The sequence below is a fragment of the Manacus candei genome, unplaced genomic scaffold (assembly GCF_025592945.1).
Source record: "Manacus candei isolate 608988 ecotype Guabito, Panama unplaced genomic scaffold, ASM2559294v1 h1tg000165l, whole genome shotgun sequence".
Taxonomy (NCBI): Eukaryota; Metazoa; Chordata; class Aves; order Passeriformes; family Pipridae; genus Manacus; species Manacus candei.
The window spans coordinates 628,799-648,145 of NW_026138213.1; the positions used below are offsets into that span (position 1 = coordinate 628,799).

Sequence of the window (19,347 nt, forward strand, 5' to 3'; positions counted from 1 at the left end):
GCTGTACAAAAGTGTTTTTTTCATACTTAGGGGTCTCAAATCTCCTTTTTAGGGATCTTACCTTTTCACATATGAGTTAGTGCTTGAATCTAAGCATTATGTCTGAATGTTTAGGGCTGAGGGAGCTGCTGTAGTTGTGAAGAGCTGAGCAACTGATTGGTGAGAAAGGTATGAAAGATGGGCAATAAGCCATTAGCAAGCATTCAGTAACATTTTGCATGGTACAGCACTATATAGAGAATAAAACTGTCCAATAAATGTCTAATTCCTTTTCCCTGCCTTCCCTGAAAGTGAGATACACCAAAGTTTTGGTTGAAAATACTCATAATCTGCACATCTCTTTTCGTTCCATGAATTTCTCTCTCTGAATTCTTGCCATTGTGCACAGTTTTGACTGCTGTGAAGTTGTATTTGCCTCCTTTAAGCCTTGTAGTCCCCCTTCAGCAAAGAGATTAATCTTTTCCACCCGTGGAGAAAAATTCCTGAAAGAAACTTTCCCAATAAAACTGGAATGTTTTTCTCTGCTGACATCAGGAACTCCAAGCTCGCTGCTACAATCCCTTGTGCTTCCATCCCTGATTTTCTGTGTTGGAATTCGTAACAAAGGAATGTTCTGTCAGAATTAACCTCATGGAAATGTCATCATCATGACTGGGCTTCACGAACGAAGATTTGGGAAGGGCTCTACCCACGTTTGTTACAAGCATGCTGGTGACTAAAGAGGCCAATGCAAGATAGACAAGATTGGTTGCAAAAGGCACAACAGAAAGACTCCTTAGGTGGTAAATTCTGGAAGACACGATTCTTTCTGTGCTGTCTTTTCTCCTCAAGGGCGATCCTACTGCGTTCTTAAAAGCATCAGCAGCGTTACAGATGGTGTGTCTCCAGACCTCCTGATTGGAGGCCAGAGTAGACCAGTTATGGTGATCAATGTGGCCAAGGCTGAGATGTTGTTTCAGGGAGTCCTTGTATCTCCTCTTTGGGGCTCCTCTCTTGCAGCAGCCGGTGGCAAGTTCACCATAGAGCAGGATCTTAGGGAGGGAGTGGTTGGTCCTTCATCCTGGAGACGTGCTCTGCCCAGCACAGCTGTGTTCTCAGCAACATGGCCTCAATACTTGTGACTGCTGCTTGTTCCAGAACAGATGTATTGGTCACATCATCTGACCAGTGGATGTTTAGGATTGTTCAGAGGCAGCGTTGATGGAAGCGTTCCGGGAGTCGCAGGTGGTGGCTGTAGATGACCCATGATTCAGATCCATATAAGAGAGTAGACAGCACAATGGCTCTGTAAACACTGATCTTGGTGCTTTTCTTCAGGTGTTTATTTCACCAAACTCTTTTATGGAGTCTTCTGAAAGCTCTATATGCCTTTGCTAACCTGTTGTCTATCTCACCATCCGAGGAGATGAGGCTACCAAGGTAATTAAACTGCTGGACTGATTTGAGCTCTGATTCACCAATGATGATATGGGAATGATGGAAGACTTCCTGAGGTGCAGGTTGATAGAGAACTTCTGTCTTCTTTAAGCTGACTTCCAGCCCAAAAAGCTCAGCAGCCTCAGCAAAGCAGGATGTTAAACGCTGCAGAGCTGCTTCTGTGTGGGCGACGAGGGCGTCGTCGTCAGCAAAAAGCAGCTCCTGGACAAGATGGTTTAAGGTCTTGGTGTGGGCCTTCAGTCTTCAACCTAAGGCGACTGAAGGCACATGGAAATGTGAGCAAGGAGTAAAAGTGGAAGGGTTTACTGGCAAGCACCAGGGAAGTGGGGATATGTGGGAATATGTGGGAAGGCGAACCCAGACGTCCGAGTCTGGCACCTGGCATCAGGAGATGTCAAAACTCTTAAAATAGGAAGAAAGGGAAACTGAACTGGAGAGTCTTTGTGTTCTGATCATTCCTGAAACGATGATGATCCAGTTTAGAGCCAAAACCACTTATTCTTATCCCTGCTTGAACTGCATTTCAGTCACTGCACTTTGGTCACATCCTGGAGCACAACAATGAAATCTCCTTTCACCACTTGTCCTGCAGGAACACTCAAGTGTGAGAAATCCTGGTTCTTTTCTTCCTTTCACCTCCAATGCCTTAAGAAGCCGTTTGAGTGGATAAACATCTCTTCTCTGAAGAGCAGTAAAAAATCCAAGTGAGAAACTCTAACCCGAGCGACGTTTATTTGGAGAGAGAGCAGAGTCTGCTGGGATGTTCTGAAGGGTTGGAACTGCTACCAAAGGGAGATATTTGCTAGGACTGGGTAAGGATAAGGGGTAAATATGGCAATTTACTCCATAAAAAAAAGAAAAAAGGCAATAAATCAGTCGGTCAAAGGGGCTGCAGTGGAGAGTGGGAACAGCTTTATACGATGTTTGTCCAGTCAAAAGCACCATTTGCTGTATAAGTAACCACCTGTGTGAACATTTTACTGCTTTCCACACATATTTTCCACAGCTGGCAAGTGTGTTTGTTTATGTGTCTATAAACCCTTTTGCAAACACTGCTCTCAAGCTGCCTGTGTGTCAGAATTATAAATGCAGCCGATTACAAGTTTATTTGTAGAATTATCCATATAAACCTAAAGTTATCTGTCCAGCTTTGTTGCCTTTTTTTTTTTTTGACAGCTGTAAAAGTGCAGGTTGTTTGCTTTCCCTGGTGCTCTTTCAATGTCCATATGTTTATTTTTACACAGAGGGAATGGTTGTCAACCAAAGCACCCCTCTGGCAAACACGATTTCCCAAGGTTTGAGGGTCTTAAGTTGACTGAAAGACTTCATATTCCTTTCCTGTGTCAGAAAATGATGTTTTCTGTACATCAGTGCAGCTCTAGAGGGGGGATTTGAAGCAGGCTGTGGTGCTGCATTGCCAAAAAGGCTGTGGGTTATTCAGGATATTCCTCTTTCTCTCCTTTTTATTTTTTCTACATCCCTCTCTCTGTGTCTCTTCATTTCTTCTTTTTCTCTCAGTTTCTGTAGATATTGTACCATACCTGACTCTCCCATCTCCTAAATTTAAGACACTTTCCTTTCCTTGTTATGGGTTTATTTCCCTATCAAAACAATACCTTTGGAAGCCTCGGTTAATTTTTTAAAATTACTAATTTGTTTATGATGATAAGACTCGCCTTAAAAATAGATTTCACGGGGTGGAAAAAGCTAAACAATTTCAAGGCTGTTGTTAGGAGGAGGTTATTGAATTATCAGAGAAAAAAATCTAAATTTTAGATTTTTCATAAATTTAAAACAAATAAGTGAGTTATTCAAAGCCAAGGTTTTATGCCTACTGTTTAGGGGAGAAAGAGTTCTGCATCCTTGAGTGCAATCTTTTTTGTTGTTGTTGTTCAAGGAAAAAATTAATTTTCTCAAATTCTATGACTAAATATGTGTGTACTCTACAAACCTCTCTAAGAAATATCTTAAGTGGTCTCCAGAAAATAATATGAAAGCAGTGGTGGCACTTAATGCAAACCAACTGTCTTGAAAGGTAGATATCAAATACTGCTGAAGTGAGATCAGTGTGTTTGTCGTGTTCTTCCCAGTGAGATCACTTGTATTTAATATCATAGCTTTTCCACAGGGAACAGAGGGAGCACAGAATCCCAGAATGAGTCAGGTTTGAAGGGACCACGGTGGGTCATTTGGTCTCACCTCCCTGCTCCAACAGAGTCATCCCAGAGTGCAGGATTGTGTCCAGAGGGTTCTGGAATATCTCCAGTGAGGGAGACTCCACACCCTCTCTGGTCTCTGTTCAGGGCTGGGTCACTGCCCAGCAAAGAAGTTCTTCCTCCTGTCCAGCTGGAACTTCCTGGGCATCAGTTCCTGCCCGTTCCTCTTGTGCCATTGCTGGGCCCCCCCGAGCAGAGCCTGGTCCATCCTCTGCCCCCTCCCTGCAGCCCCTCCAGACCTGGGGGAGGGCCCCTCTCAGTGTCTGCTCTGGAGGCTGAACAGCCCCAGCTCCCTCAGCCTTTGCTGCTCCCAGAGATGCTCCATCCCTTCAGCATCTTCACAGGAGAATCATCTTCCAGCAGCTCCCTGTCCCTGCTGTCCTGAGGAGCCCGAGCTGGACCCAGCACTGCAGATGTGCCTCCCAGGGCTGGGCAGAGGGGCAGGATCCCCTCTGCCCTGCTGGGAACGCTCTTGCCAATGCCCTCCAGGATTCCTTTGCCCTTCAGAATCCTGCTTTATAGTCCTGCCTGAGTGTGGGACAAGCTTTGCTGGTGTGAGGCTGCTCTGGCAATGCCACGGGAGGAGCGTGGCACTAAAAGTGTGGCACTAAAAGAAGCAGAAATGCCTCAGAAATGGCAGCAAAATGTGGAAATAACAGCTGAGCCCTTCAGCTACTTTTGCCCCCCACTCCTGGAGGTTCACCCGTTGCTTCACGGCAGCCTGATGTACTTCACCCCATGATTGTGTTGTCCCAAAACTGGGGTTTTTTTGGACACTTGAGGGGAAAGCACAGAAGCAAATCTTTGCAAAACTGTTACCCTTTGAACCCGAAAAGATATTTTTGAACGTGGTTGTAAATAAATAAATAAATACAGAAAATTGCGTATTGAAAGGATCTATAACAAGTAGTTTTTAAAAAAAGTCTTAATTTGAGTTTTTGGTGGTGCTGTCTGGAGGAGTCAGATTGACTTCATGTTTTTTGGAAGTGCCTTGCTGAAGATTCTGCCCTCAAAGTGATCTTCATACTCTTCCCAGAGTAATATTTTGGTCTGTGCCTTAGGAAAGACACATTGACTTCCTTTTTTCTTCTCAGGAAATTATGGCAATGCTTCCAAGGGGAATTAAAGCCTCCTTGATTTGAACTTTCTGCTGAATTTGAGTTTGGTTAGTTAGTTTAATTTCATTTAGTAAAATGCATTATTCCTAATTTCCTGTCCTAACATATGATGCAGAGTTCACACGACAATACATAAAGAGTTGTGTTTCATACACAGGTAGGTGTGGTTTTGGAGCCCTTAAGGTGGAAAATATTATATAAATACATATATATTTAAACAGAATAATATAAATAATTAATAACAATGATAGCAAATGTTTATACTTATAATTTTCCATTTTTATTTCTCATGGAAGGTATATCTGCTCCCAGAGTGGGGAAGCTCTGAAAATAGATAAAGGGTTGTTTTCACTGACCAAACTTGGGAGTGGCTTTTCTGATAATGTAATATTGTAATATAATAATGAATAATGTAATCTAATGATCCCAGTCTGGTTTTGATTCATCAGCAGTGACACTAAATGTTGATATTTCCATATCTGTCATCACAGTTTCTTGGCTCCAGCTTTAATAATTTATATTCCAAGACTTTGATCAGTGTTGGAAGGTGTGATGGGTTCAAGGGTTGGAGATTGTTGCTTTGAGCAGCTTCTTTTGCTGCCCTCACTCTACATCAAGAAGGAAATGTAGAACATGGCCTAAACTGGTTTTCAGAGTTTGCTGGGATGTAATTTGTAAATATTTGTAAATTGAAAGAGGGGAAATGCCTAATTTTCATAGATTGGCCTGATTGTACCTTCAACAAAAGTGACCCAAAGCACAGAACAAGCAGCTATTTCTGCACAAACACGTCTCAGAAACTGTGCTGCTAATTATGACATTGTTTGGTGCCCTGTCCCCATAAGTCATGCAGCAGGAGACCCTACCCAAACAGAGCAAACCAGAGCAGTTTAAACTGGGAAATGGGCCCATCCATCCAGTGCCAGGGAAACACTTTAATCCTGGATGGCTTCAGTGGGTTTCCAAACCACTGCCTTTGGTTTTCTTCCTTCGTGTGGACTCCAAGGGTTTGAGACAACGACAGATTTGATTTTTATCTTCAATTTTGGCAGCCCAAGCAGTGTGAGGGGGAGTCCCCTCCAGAGGAGGCTGATAATGGCTGAGAGGAGGATGTGGTCAGTGTTGGAGCAGCAAAGGACACCCCAGAGAGCCGTGTGGGTGTGCAGGGGGGAAGATGAGGTGAGGAAAGAAGGGTTAAACAGGGAAAGAGTGAGAGGTTTAAGACAACAAAGCCACATTTGCTGCACTGCAGAAGTGTTCTCGTCTTTTGATCTCTGTAGGTGGGTTTTGGTGAGACATTTTTTATTCTTCCACTGCTTGTCAATCATTTCCCTGGAAAAACATGGTGTTCAGCAAACCTGAAAATATCCACCTCCCCTTTCAGGATGTCAAGTTCCCTCAGCTGCAATTCAGAGATTTCAAGGTGGTTTCAGCTCATAAACAGCAATTTCCTCCTCGTCTCACCCGAAGGTGATGCAGATGTTTGAAATCTCTGTGACTGCTGCACATACCAGGAGCACTAAACATTTCATCTTGATTTCTCTTCAGTACCACCTACTTCCTGGAAAATCTGGAAGCCTTGCACTTACCACTTCAAGTTCTCTGCCAAGTTCCTTTCAATTTTTTCTTTTTCTTTCTCTTTTTCTTTCTTTTTTTTTTTTTTTTACCCTGCTCCATTTTTGTCTCACACGTTTATTACATGGTGACAAATGCAGTTTTCTTCTGCCACCACATAATAGATGTGTGAAACACATACACATGTTCTAGTAAGAGACTGCTCTTTACTTCCTGGCTCCAGCTGCAAAACATGAGTCAGGGTTGAAAAGGTTGTACCTCTGGCAGAGCTGTGTGATCCACATCCTCAAACTTTCCCGGGTTTTGCTGCAGTCATGGGGAATAACAGCAAATCTCATTCTTATATCTCTATATTTTTATACTTCTTATATTTCTACATCAGTGTTTTCTCCCCAAGCACATAGTTTCTTAATTTTATAATCACCATTCCCTTGTATTGATTATATTTACTCATTTCAGACATTGATGTTGTTATTGACATAAAAAAAAAAATACCTCCAGCTTCTAGAACAAGTGTACCAGCACTCTGACTGTGGGAAACACACCAGTTTTAGAGATAAAACACCCCCCTGTTACTCTGGCTTTAATGCAAAGAACAAACATTACTTTATGAGTCCATTTGCTGTGAATTCCAAGCACTGTTTTCTCTGCATGGAGTGATTGCTGATGTTGTGCTGTGTAATTGTAGGTAAGGACCAAACAGCATCTCCACAAGGCTCCCGTGGCACAACATGCCTTATTTACACAAATCCCAGCTTTTGGGGTTCTGTACATTCCTGGGGTGTGTAGGGGGCCTCAGTGAGACACAGAATCAGACAGATCCTCCGTGAGCTAAAGCGGAACAAGCCCCACGTTACAAGTTAAAGCAAAACCAAGCAAACAAGCAAGAAAGAAAAAAAAAAAAGGCGACAACCAAACACATCATCACTTCCTACCGGATCCAAACAGCCTGGGAATGCCACATGGCAGGCAGTTGTTCTGGAGTTACCCACGGGGGATTGGAAGCAGCAGGACTATGGTGCTTCCATGTGAATCATAAACAGAGTTTTGTATTGAATTTTTATTTTTTTTGTTTTTTTGTCTAAGCAATTTTATCCCACAGGGTCCTAGTGGTTGAGTTGCTCCTGCAACAGAATGGCAGGTCACCAGGTGAAAGATTTAGAAAATGAGAAATGCTATCCCATTTTCCAAACAGAGCAGGAACAACACTAATTCCATTAGGCAAGGTGGAACAGACAATTAAACTGGGCATGTTTTTAATTTTGGAGCTAACCAGATAACAGATGCCTTTTTCAAATGGAATGACTGTTGAAGTGACTCCTTTAAAGTGAAGCAAAACCCCACTGATTTTCCTTGCTAAAATGAAAGCATTTACCTTATACAAAGTATAAGAAATGTTACCTGTTGCCTCCACCATTCCTTCTAGGATTACAACAATTTCTAGCTCCTCTTTGGGCAACTGGGCTTTGGAAATCTCCCAGAAAGGACTCTGCTGGTTAATCTCATGGCTGATGATCAGTGGTGAAACCAAAAAGAGACGATCATCCCCTGTGTAATAACCTACGTTGATATCTGTCTGGTTGAGTGGTATAAATTCCCCCTCCTTTGTCTGTTTGGATTTGATCAACTTGGCTCGTATTGATGCCTCTACAATGTGGGAATTCCTAAGGTCTCCTACTCGGAACATCAGACACAGCTTTCCATCCCGCATGGAAATGACTGCGTTTGTGGAGAACACCAAGGTTTCTGCCCTCTTCTTGGGTTGGGATATTTTCACAAACATGCAGCCAACCATGAAAGCGTTGACGATAGAACCTAAAACCGACTGCACTAAGAGCAGGATAATGCCCTCGGGACACTTGTCCGTGATGACCCGGTAACCATACCCAATGGTGGTTTCGGTCTCGATTGAGAATAAAAAGGCTGAGACAAACCCATTGAGGTTGCTGACGCAGGGGGTCCACGTGCTGTCCCCTATGTGATCCATATCTCCTCTCATGTAGGCAATCAGCCACCAGATCATTCCAAAGAACAGCCAGGTCACAGTGTAAACCATGACAAAGATCAGCAGGTTGAACCTCCACTTGAGATCCACCAAGGTGGTGAAGATGTCCGTCAGGTAACGGTAGGTCTCTCTGACGTTCCCGTGGTGGACGTTGCATTTCCCATCTTTCCTAACGTACCTCTGGATTTTCCTCTTGGTACATTCTTTGCTTAGGTGTTTTGGCAGATCCTCTCTAGCTTGTTTGGGCAACTTTGGTTGATGAATAGTGACAGGGCTCTCTATGTCCTGCTCCATTGAGTCTTCTTCCAGGACGTTGGCTGCCGTGGAAAACAAACAAACAAGGGAAAGGCAGACATTATTTTTCCTTATTATTTCTCTAAGTCAATACACGACTTCTTCCTGTATTATTACAGGCATGAAATTGCTATTAATCAGTAAAATTATCATCCTTTTTCTTTTCTAACCTATTAGATGCACAACACAAATGACATCAAACATCCTCAGTTTATTGCTGAACAGAAATACAATGAAGGCAAACTCTTGTTTCCTATCTATCAGCTCATCCTGATATTTAAATTCCATCCATCCATATTTAACTGCTGCAAGAATTAAGCAGATATTCCTGCCCCCCTTTGCAGTTTAATGAATGAGGTTTCTTATGCACCAAGAAAGATCTGAAGGAGATAACAGATAGAAATGAGGAAATGGATTCACTTGGGGGTGAGCAGAGAAAATGAGCCACTGTTGAGCTATTTTTTCCCATCAATTGCATTGCTGAGGGGAAAGTATTAAATAAGTACTAAGAGTTCAAAAAAAAAGCCAACAATTTTCAGAAAGACCCAATCCTACTCTTGTTAAAGAAAAGTTGGGCTACAGTGTAATTTATTCCAAGAGCAATTCAAGCACACTTCCACAGAAAATCAATGTCTTGCTGATAACAAGACAGGGAATTATGTGTCCTTCTCCCAGCAAATGTAAAACCTACAGTACTTCAGATTTCATTTGAATTTTGCAAGCCTGTGGCCTTTATTTGAGTGTACCTTCTAATGGTATGGGACTAAACACCATTCCCCTGTGAGAGTCTTACAAGAATTTAACCCCCAAAAATGACAGTAACTGATTTTTTTTAAATTATTTTCCCAGCATTTTGGGATAAATAGCTTCATTTCATTTATGTGCAAGAAAAAAAGTGAGTTTACTGAGGAGGAGAGTGCTTTCATTGAATGTGTTTTGCAAGAAGCTGAGGGTGTGGTGAAGTCTGGGGTAATTGTTGGCTTTTACTGGAAATCCTTCTGCCTTCTGGGGCTTCTTCCTGCTAAAATTTCAGCTCTTGAACCCCTTTTTGTCTCCCTTCTGAGTAACTGCTGTCATTCTTCTGCCAGACTGTAAAGGGAAAAGTCTTCTGCTGTCTCTGCCTAATTGTTAAGCTCTGAATACAGAATCACAGAACCATAGAATGGTTTGGGTGGGAAAGGACCTTAAAGATCATCCAGTCCCACCCCCTGCCATGGGCAGGGACACCTTCCACTAGACCAGGTTGCTCCAAGCCCCGTCCAACCTGGCCTTGGACACTTCCAGGGATCCAGGGGCAGCCACAGCTTCTCTGGGCAACCTGTGCCAGGGCCTCATCACCCTCACAGGGAAGGAATTTCTTCCCAACATCTGTTCTAAAGAGCAGCAGTGATGTGCTGTTGTGAAGGGGCTGCTCTTGGTGGGTCAGTGGGGCTCAAAGAGCATTTTACTCTCTCTTACAAACGTGTGTTATGTAGTAGATCATCTGTGGGGGAGTCTCACAGCACCTGTAGCTTTTTCAAGATGCTCAGGCTCATTCCTGTGGAGAAAGATCACAGACCCTTGTGAAATTTTAGGGGTGACTGGAATATCCAGGGGGAAATAAGTGTTGTCTCTCCTTCTGGCCTGTCCCACTGCCAGCCAAGCCCGCCTTCAGCCCCATCACATCTCTCTGTTCAAGGAAAGGCTCCAAGGCCGACAGCAGCACGGAAACCTGAGAGCAATTCTGGGTTTTAAGACTGTGAGCCCCACCCTGTGTCACCTCCTCAGCTTATGCTGTGTCTAAGGGGAGCATTATTGAGGCTGAAGGCAGTGGCAGCACTGGCAGTCGTGTCATGGGGCTGTCAGTCCCAAGAGAACTCACCCCAGTGGGTGACAGTGTGCCTCCTTGCATTATCACTAATGCTGGATAATGCAGGACAAAAACACAATAAAAAGGCATTGCAGGGACCTGGTGAGGCAGACTTAAGGCAAAGCCAGAAAATTTGAAGTTAAGGCTTCACACTTTACGCTGAACTCTCCATTGTGCCTGAGGAAATTTCAGTCCACAGGAGTTATCACATCACTGCAGCAATAGACCCCTCAAATAATTATGAACAGCCTATGAAGGCTCTGGCTTTTGAGGCTTTATGTTAGGCTAGAAATGCTGGTATAATGTAGTTAATTATTTTTAAGGTATTATGAATAATTTGCTTTCCCCCCCTGGTCACAGAGACAAGGAGAACACAGAGACAAGGTTTCCCAGAGTCCCAGAATATGCTGAGCTGGAAGGGACCCACAGGGATCACTGAGTCCAACCCTTAGCCCTGCACAGGACCATCCCCAAGAGTCACACCACATGCCTTAAAGTGTCATCCAAACATTTCTGGAGCTCTGGTAGTTTAGGAATGTCCTCTTGCCTTTGAAAATATACCTTACTCATGACCTTGCTATTAAAGGCAGCCATGTCCTAGACCTCCCTGCCTGAGCATCTCTTACCAGAGATTATGTTAAAGGCCCAGCAGGGCTGATTTTATTCCTGGGATCAGGAGAAATCTGAAGGCACAACCCCTTCCAGGGATGCCCACCTGCCACACCATGACTGCTTTCATACAGTGCTTATTTCCTGTAGAAATACTTAAAAGCAGTGAAACACCTTTTATTCATAAACCAAATTTTATTCATGCTTTCAAAATGTTTTGGGTTGATTAATCCCTTGTGCATCATAACTAGCCTGCCCTGACTTTCACAGCACATCTGCTGACCCCCAAAGAGAGGGACAGCCAAACCCAGGGACTTCTGTGTTTAACCAAAATCTCTCATTACAGCATTCACACAACACTCATGCAGACACCTTGGCCTTTCTGGAGGGCTTTTGCCCATTTTGCAAACTCTCCAGGCTCTTCCCAGTGCTGTCATTTCCCAGCTCCCAGGCAGCCTCTGAGAGGAAAAATTAAAGTCAAGTTTTCAGTCTTTTTCTCTTTTTGCAAGATGCCCTTTTACTCCTCCCCTCACCCAAATTCTGCCACCACGAGACCCCATAAATTCCTTTATGGGGAGGTTTCTAGATCAGAATCACAGGCCCATTCACCCTCTCCTGGGCCAAGCCCTCGCTCCAGACTGAACCTTGGGAGCAGCAATTCCCAAAATAAGCGATCCAAAGATTATGCATCTGTGTGTTTCCATGGAAATGCTTGATGAATAAGTTTTGAACACATGGCAGGATCCCTGTTCCCCACTAAGGCTGAGGAACAGCCACATACTGTCGAGCGCCTTCGCCACAAAATACTTTGGCTAATTATATTTTTACTTGATATCAACCCAATTAGCTTCTGCTGTTTATTTCATCTGATTTTTTTCCTTTTTGGTTATATAATGGCTGTCATGGTTCCAAGGAACAGGGGAGTGAATAGCAGCAGTCTCACTTGAGAGCTATTTTTACTCTCTCTGCTTTTCTTCACGACAAAAATATCTACGTGTTATTAATCTGCACTGCAAAAAGGACAAAAAAAAGGTATTTCTGAATATTTCCTCATCTCCCAGTAAACATAATGTTTGTTTCCACACAATGGCCAGGTAGCAAAAATGTGCTAATCTAGGCCAACTTAGAGTAGTCTTGTTTGGTTGGTCTCTTAGGCAAATACACACAAGGCATTCATTTCAGTGAGTTCTTTAATTTTCCAGCAAATGACAAGGAGTTCTCCTAAATAAGTCCCTGAATAGTTCACTTGTGTACTGGCTGTGGCTTTATTAGCAAATTAAATGTGCCTGGGCCTGTTTTTTAGCAGGGAGGCTGAATGGAGTGGGACAGCCCACACTTGTATTACTGAACTCTGCTCTTTCCAGGTTAAATCTCACACAATCTGCCTTTTAGGAATAACCTGTGTCCCATGCTAACACCTGAAATGTAGCCAGGAATTCTGTGTACTGGTCAAAACCACGCCAGGGGCTTTTCTAGGGATTTTACCACACAGGGAGTCGTGTGCCAGTGCTCAGGAACATTTTATTTCCTATTGAAATTGCGACCAGTGTCGTTGTCCTGGTCTTGTCTCTTCCAGAGCAGCATTAGAAAGGCACAATCCAGGGTTTCCAAGCGCATATTTTTTAATTAGAGTCAGTAGAATAACACAAACCCAGTGCCAACAACAAAATAGGAGCTGTACAGGACGTGCTCTCATGACTTTTGAGGCTGTGACTGTAACACATCACTGTAATCCTCAAGCAATCATTTTATCATTAATGTGATTATTGTCGTGCTTCAGAAAGGTTGTCATGGTACAAATGCTTGTGCATGTACAAATATTTTACAAATACAAAGCAAAAATAGGTATGAAAAGGGCCCTCTTGCCCAATTTAAATGCTGCAAGTCTGTTTTGATTGCCTACTTTATTAGAGTTCTGGTATGATCTCCAAAATAATTAGGAGTTTCAACAGAGAATATTACAAATTATAACTGACCTTTTTGTGACACCAGCTGATCTAGAGAGCTCAGAGTGGATGTCTCACTGTAATTTAGTAATTTTATGTCTTGTAACACACTTGTGAAGGTTTTGTATGCAAATTCATTGAAAATGCCCTGATTTCAAAAATCATTTATAACCTAAAAATTGCTCTCATGGGCTTCTGTCCACATATATAAATGTGGAACAGCCACTGTTTTGACTGTGATTCTTGTCATTCCCCACTTTCCTGGCAGGATGAGGGCAACTTTTACGTTGAGCAGGAGCTTGGAAGGTCTAAGATTTCCTTTTTGTGAGGGATCTTCACCTCTCATTTGCTGTGTCCACCAATCTCCCTGGAACTGCACCCACCTGGGGAATATTTGGCGGCACCAGGTGGCAATTTTTGTTCCCTGTCTTGTTTGCAAGAAAAAAGTGGAGCCTTTTATGACCCACCACCAACTGTAAGCAGTCATTATTACAGAGAATAGATCTGTTTGTTTTTGTTTTTTTTTTCTGGAAAAGAAAGGAATTTGGAGCTGATCCTACCCTGGTGAGATCACTGCAGGATTGTCCATTCACTCAGCTGAAAGCTTTGCTAGTGCTCATTGGGATGTTCAATAAACACTGACTTGGCAAGTCTCTTCAAGGACCAAATTACTTATTTGCACCCACAGAATCATAAATATAATTTAAGAGAGAGCATGTGTGGGATTTAGATTTATTTCAGCAGCAGTTTTTCACCAGAAAAGATGTGCAATGAGGTGTGTTTATGATTAGAAAAGAGGCTGCAAGGATGATACCTTGTTTTTTCATGTTACCTGCTTCAACATTGCCTTCTAATCCAACTTGATAAAAATAACATTCTACTGTTTTAATTTCTTTGGAGCCTGTACAGCTGCAAGAAATCAGTCTGAGTAAGGCTTTGTGAAAACATTCCCATTCATTTCTGATTCTTGGCCCTTTTGTTATGGAGGATGGAGAACAAAGCTGATAACTCCAATTTAAAAAAAAACAAACCCTGTGACTCCATTCTTGGTAGTCATTCGACCTTGTAGTTTTTGCCTTGGATTCCAACCAATTTCCTCACAGAATTTACCACTACAGGCTCCAAAATGCCATTTTTACATCTACTTTGCTGAATTTATCTCCATTTGAAGCACAGGGGAGCCTTGGCTTGGTAATGTGCATTCTGAACCTGCAAAGATGTGTGGAGACAGTTGATTATCAACATCTTCTGCCTTTTGTTAGGCTGCAGATCCCACATTGGATTACAAAAGTTGTTTACTACCTGCTTGGAGTCAGCACTAATTCAGAGCCACCTCTACTGCAAATGCCTGGCATTGAAAGCAGGACTCTGGAATAAGGAGACTCTGCTGTTACACATCCCTGCTCCTGCCTGATTAGTCTTTTACCAGGCTTTTGGCTTCCAGAAAAGCTCGAGTTGGAGGTTCAGAGCAGACATTTCTGTGAATCTACTATGAAAATTATCGTGTCTGAGGTCAGTACACATGGCCACTGACCCCTTGGCATGTGCAGTGTCTGGCACCAAAGTCCAGAGTACCTTTTGTGGGCCCAGCTCAGAGCAGTTTAGATTCTATTCTTTTGAGGTCAGCCAGCATTTATGGGCTATTGTTGATATTGCACAGGTGCTCTGGCTCATGTCATGTTCTTATTCAACATATTCCCCTGGATGAGATGAGTAATTTCTCTCACAAACTGTGTGTAAAATAAAAAAGTCCTTCTCATCCTTCCTGGCAGATGGTCTATCACCCTTGTCTGGTGCTCACTATTGAGGCACTGGAAGTTGCCCAGAGAAGCTGTGGCTGCCCCTGGACCTCAGGAAGGGTCCAAGGCCAGGTTGGACAGGGCTTGGAGCAACTGGGATAGTGGAAGGTGTCCCTGCCCATGGTAGGGGGTGGGACTGGATGATCTTTAAGGTCCCTTCCAACCCAAACCATTCCACGATTCCAACATTCTATGATTCCATGTTTCCTGCTCAACCACGTTAATTCCCTTGCTCTTACCAGAAAGGCAAAGATGTTTTCACATTAATCAGGCAATAAATAGGAAAGTCTGAGAATGGCAAACCAGTAGAGCTACAAAAGGCAGAGAAATAGGTGTCCAATGTCAGAGAATGTTCAACAGTGAAGACTAAGCTCAGCCTGATGGAAGAACCAGTGGTTATTCCAAAAATCATGGCCTGCCAACGGAACACTAGGCAATGGAGGACTACCAAAAAGACAAAATCAAGATTTCTGGTCACTTGAAGTGTTCAAAGCTGTCATTAAAATCAGAGACTCCTGCATGCAATTGCTCATAGCAATGGACAAAGTAGTCAGAGAGGAACTCTGCCTCTTTTTAAAAGTCAAATCTCAGTCTCCTTTACTACTCTGAGAGCGCTGTGGGCAGCAAGGGAGGGAGGTGATTCTGCCCCTCTGCCCCACTCAGGTGAGACCCCACCTGCAGAGCTGCCTCCAGCTCTGGGGAACAGCACAGGAAGGTTGGAGCAAGTCCAGAGGAGGCCATGAAGTTGATGAGGAGACTGGAGCATCTCCCCCATGAAAACAGGGGGCTGTTCAACCTGGAGAAGAGAAGGGTGTGTGGAGACCTCACAGCACCTTCCAGTGTCTGAAGATGCCTGCAAGGAAGCCAGAGAGGGAACTGGAGTGACAGGAAAAAGGGGAATGGCTTCAAACTGAGAGGTGAAATTTATTTAGATACTGGGAAGAAATTCTTCCCTGTGAGGGTGGTGAGGCCTGGCCCAGGTTGGCCAGAGAAGCTGTGGCTGCTCCTGGATCCCTGGAAGTGTCCAAGGCTAGGAATGGGACTCTGAGCAACCTGGTTGGTGGCAGGTATCCCTGCCCATGGCTGGGGGGGTGGAACTGGATGATCTTTAAGGTCCCTTCCAACCCAATCCATTCTATCATTCCATAATGTTCTTGTCCTATCTCCAACCAGTCCAGAAAACAGTGTTTCCTCTGGGAAGGCAAGATCAAAAGGATGCATTTTTTGCACTCCTATTGGCACAGCTGCTGCCAGCAGTGGAGCAAGGCCAGCAGCAGAGACAACCCAGGTGTCCCACCCTGACTTATCCCACCTGGCAACACCAGAGCCTGGCTCTTGCCCGGTAATTCCACGTGTAAAACTCCTGCCAGCTGCTGCAGTGGGGATAACAGAGATCAGGAAGGATTCAGGGTGCTGACAGGCCCCAGCAGCTGCAAACACTGGCCACATGCTTTCCTTCTGATGCCTCTGCCTCAATTGGGTCTCCCTGACTTGCTGGATTGAGTGCTTGAGTGCTTCCAGTCGCTCAACTCCAGCTATTTCTGCCCGTTGCTGCCACTGGAATTGATGCCAGAGTTTTTGTCAGTGGCACATTTTGGGTCGTAAGGAACCTCTAAGGGTCTCTTGAGCAACACCCTGCTCAACACATGGGCTGCCCAGGGAGGTGGTGGAGTCCCTGGAGGTGTCCAAGGAAGTGGCACTCAGTGCTCTGGGCTGAGGGACAAGGTGGACATCGGGCACAAGGTTGGACTCGATGGGCTGGGAGCTCTTTTTCAACCTCAGTGATTCTGGGATTCTGTGAAAGCTGGATTACCCAGTGCTGCACCTCTCACATTAGGAACTTTTCCACTTTGTTTGCATCCTATTGGAATTCCCCTCACTGCAGCTTGTGTCCATTTCTCCTTGTTTTTCCCTGTGCACCTCTGAGAACAGCATGACCTCACCTTCTCTGCAACTTCTTTTTTTGCATCTGAGCTGTTGATTTACAGCTCAGCCTTCCAGAGGAGTTACAGGAAGGATAGTTAAATCCTGATTTCTCCATGTATTCTCTTCACTGATTACAGGGAAAAAGAGTGTTCTCAACTTTTGTGAGAAGAGATCCACGAGATTTTGTTTCCCATTAAAATTTTCCCCAACTGAAAACCCTGGAAACAAAATTTAGCTGATCAGCTGAGCATTTTTTACAGATAGTTCTGATCCAAACATTATGTACAGATAATTGTGAGATATTTAATTCTGCACTTGTAATGTCACTGATATTTGGGGAGTTCTCCTGGGTGTTTCTGGAAGCTGAAACGTTTGGCTGACCTGTGCAGTGCTGATTCTACTGCTAAATGTTATCAAATTACCTGTTTTGACTTTGTCCCGGGTCAACTAGTGCTCCAAGACAATACCTGGGAATGGTTTGGGAGACAGCAGGTGCCAAAAACTGCTCCCATTAGACACCATGGATGAGATTGTGTCAGGTTTAAATTTTTTTCCCAGTTCCATCAGGCTTTGCTCCCTCAGGTATCTCCACAGGCTCTCCCACCATCTCTGCATGGAGCAACATGGTCTGCAGCACAGACCTCACCTTGTTTCACACAATTTGAGGTGGAAAAATATCACTGTCAACATACTAATTATGCCTCTAAACCCAAGAATTACAAAGTCCACACAAGCCTCAGGGCCACGTGCTCTGTGGAGTGACAGGGACACCCCCCACCAGCTGCTCTCGAGGCTGCAGAACAATTCCTGGCCTGGTTTTGTTGGGCACTGTGGATGTAATAACCAGCTTGGTCATGGGATTGGTGCATATTCCAGCGTGGGAAATGTTTAGAAATCAGGGCAGGCAGCTCTGCCCTTGTCAAAACCTGTCTGTCCAGTCAGGTCACCAGAGAGGAGAGAGATGCACCCTCACTGGAGGAGTTGCTGTGACCGATTTTCACGTGGGCAGGAGAAGCCAGCCCTTCTCTCTCCTTGCTCTTTTCTATCCCAGCTCTTTTCCTGCCCCTTTTTTACCTCCCCTTCCTGAAGGAAGGGTGTCTTTACTTGACTCTTCATCCTTGGGGCAGCCAAATTCAATATTTGCCTGCACTGCTGACCAACCTTGAGGGATCCTCCTGCCTGAATATTCACAGAGCTCCCTGGGCAGGGGCTGGAACCACCTTGGCTGCTGCACCACCACCCTCTGACAGCTTCCTCACTTTGATCAATGAACTACCACAAATATAAGGCACTGGAAAGATGGAGAAGACTATTTTTGTCAGACAGGAAGGACTTGATCCCATCAGTATGCTGCACCAGTCAGCTGAAGCCAATAACTTATGCAGTGGTGTAAGTCTGCACACCAAACCTAACAATTTTTAGTACATTCCTACAGAAATGGGCAGAATATATTGATAAAGACCTTGGATCTGATCAATTCAGGGGTAGAGGATCTGAGATGACTTTGAGAACGTCTGGTTTTTTCAAGAAATATGGACCATAGAGAACAAAACGACTTTAAAATACAAATATGTGATTGAATGGCTGTTTTTTCAAGAAATATGGACTACAGAGAACAAAACGACTTTGAAATAGAGATATGTGATTTCTTCTACCCCCCAGTTCTTGAAAGAAGAATGAAAAAAATGTCACAAACTTCCTGCTGTAAATTATATTTTTTTCCTCACTCATTTTACATCCACACAGGCTGCCCCCAGGTCACAGACACTGCCTAAGAACATTGGTTTTATTTCTGCTGTTACAGTTGCACAAAGCTACAGAAGGGGTTGAAAAGGCTGGAAAAATTGAAACAGACAGGGATTATAATTATCTTTTTTAATCTGGTAACGGAGATTTCTTTCTTGACAACTTCCTTGCAGTGAAAAGAGGATTTCAGTGGCTTTTGCTTCCAGGCAACGTATTTCAGGAGGGCACCATGCTCTCCCCATACAAAAACCAGGCAGGATTTTAATTTAGTTTTTTTTTTTTTAACGCACTTGAGATGAAAAGTTACTAAAATGTTTCCCACAGACGCTGTTGGAACAACATTTCTGTGACTGCTGCTGCTTCTTGTGGTGGTGACTCGGTGGATTTTCTGTCTGTTGAAGTGACCCTTGGTTCATTTGGGCCTAAAATTCAAAACCAAACTCTGGCATCCAAAAGTTGCCTCACAAATAAAATTGTCTCAGGGACCAGGCAGTTCCCCTTCTTAAAATGACTTTTTTTTAATCTGAACAGCTCTTGTGTTCTTTCCATCCCCCTCCTCTTCCATTTCTGCAGGTAATACTTGGGATTTTGGGATTCTTTAAGCTAAATAATTAGGCCATCACTGGCTTCATCCCCTTTTCCTGCCAAAAGAAGTCACAGTGAAATACAAAGACCTACTTTTTTTGCTGCTGTTTTCCCCATTTTGTGCAGTTTATAGACTGCAGAGTTAAAAAAAAAAAAAAACCACCACAAAACTGAGAAATCAGGCTGGGAGTGACATTTAAAAAGACATTTCAAAAAAGAAAACTTCCAAAAAAACTCTCCCT

General features: G+C 43.7%; 1 protein-coding gene across 3 annotated transcripts in view; it reads right to left on the minus strand.

Annotated features, from left to right (window-relative positions):
* The window catches only part of LOC127463519 (G protein-activated inward rectifier potassium channel 2), a 165,155-nt gene that overhangs the window by 31,628 nt on the left and 114,180 nt on the right, over positions 1-19,347 (minus strand). For 2 of the 3 annotated variants that reach the window (XM_051773053.1, XM_051773052.1), the window contains one exon: positions 7,748-8,668. In XM_051773053.1, the coding sequence (XP_051629013.1) occupies positions 7,748-8,645 (898 nt within the window). In that variant the 5' untranslated portion in view covers positions 8,646-8,668. Of the gene's footprint in view, positions 1-7,747; positions 8,669-17,878; positions 17,965-19,347 lie in introns of those variants that run through there. The other variant, XM_051773054.1, reaches the window with a different exon arrangement.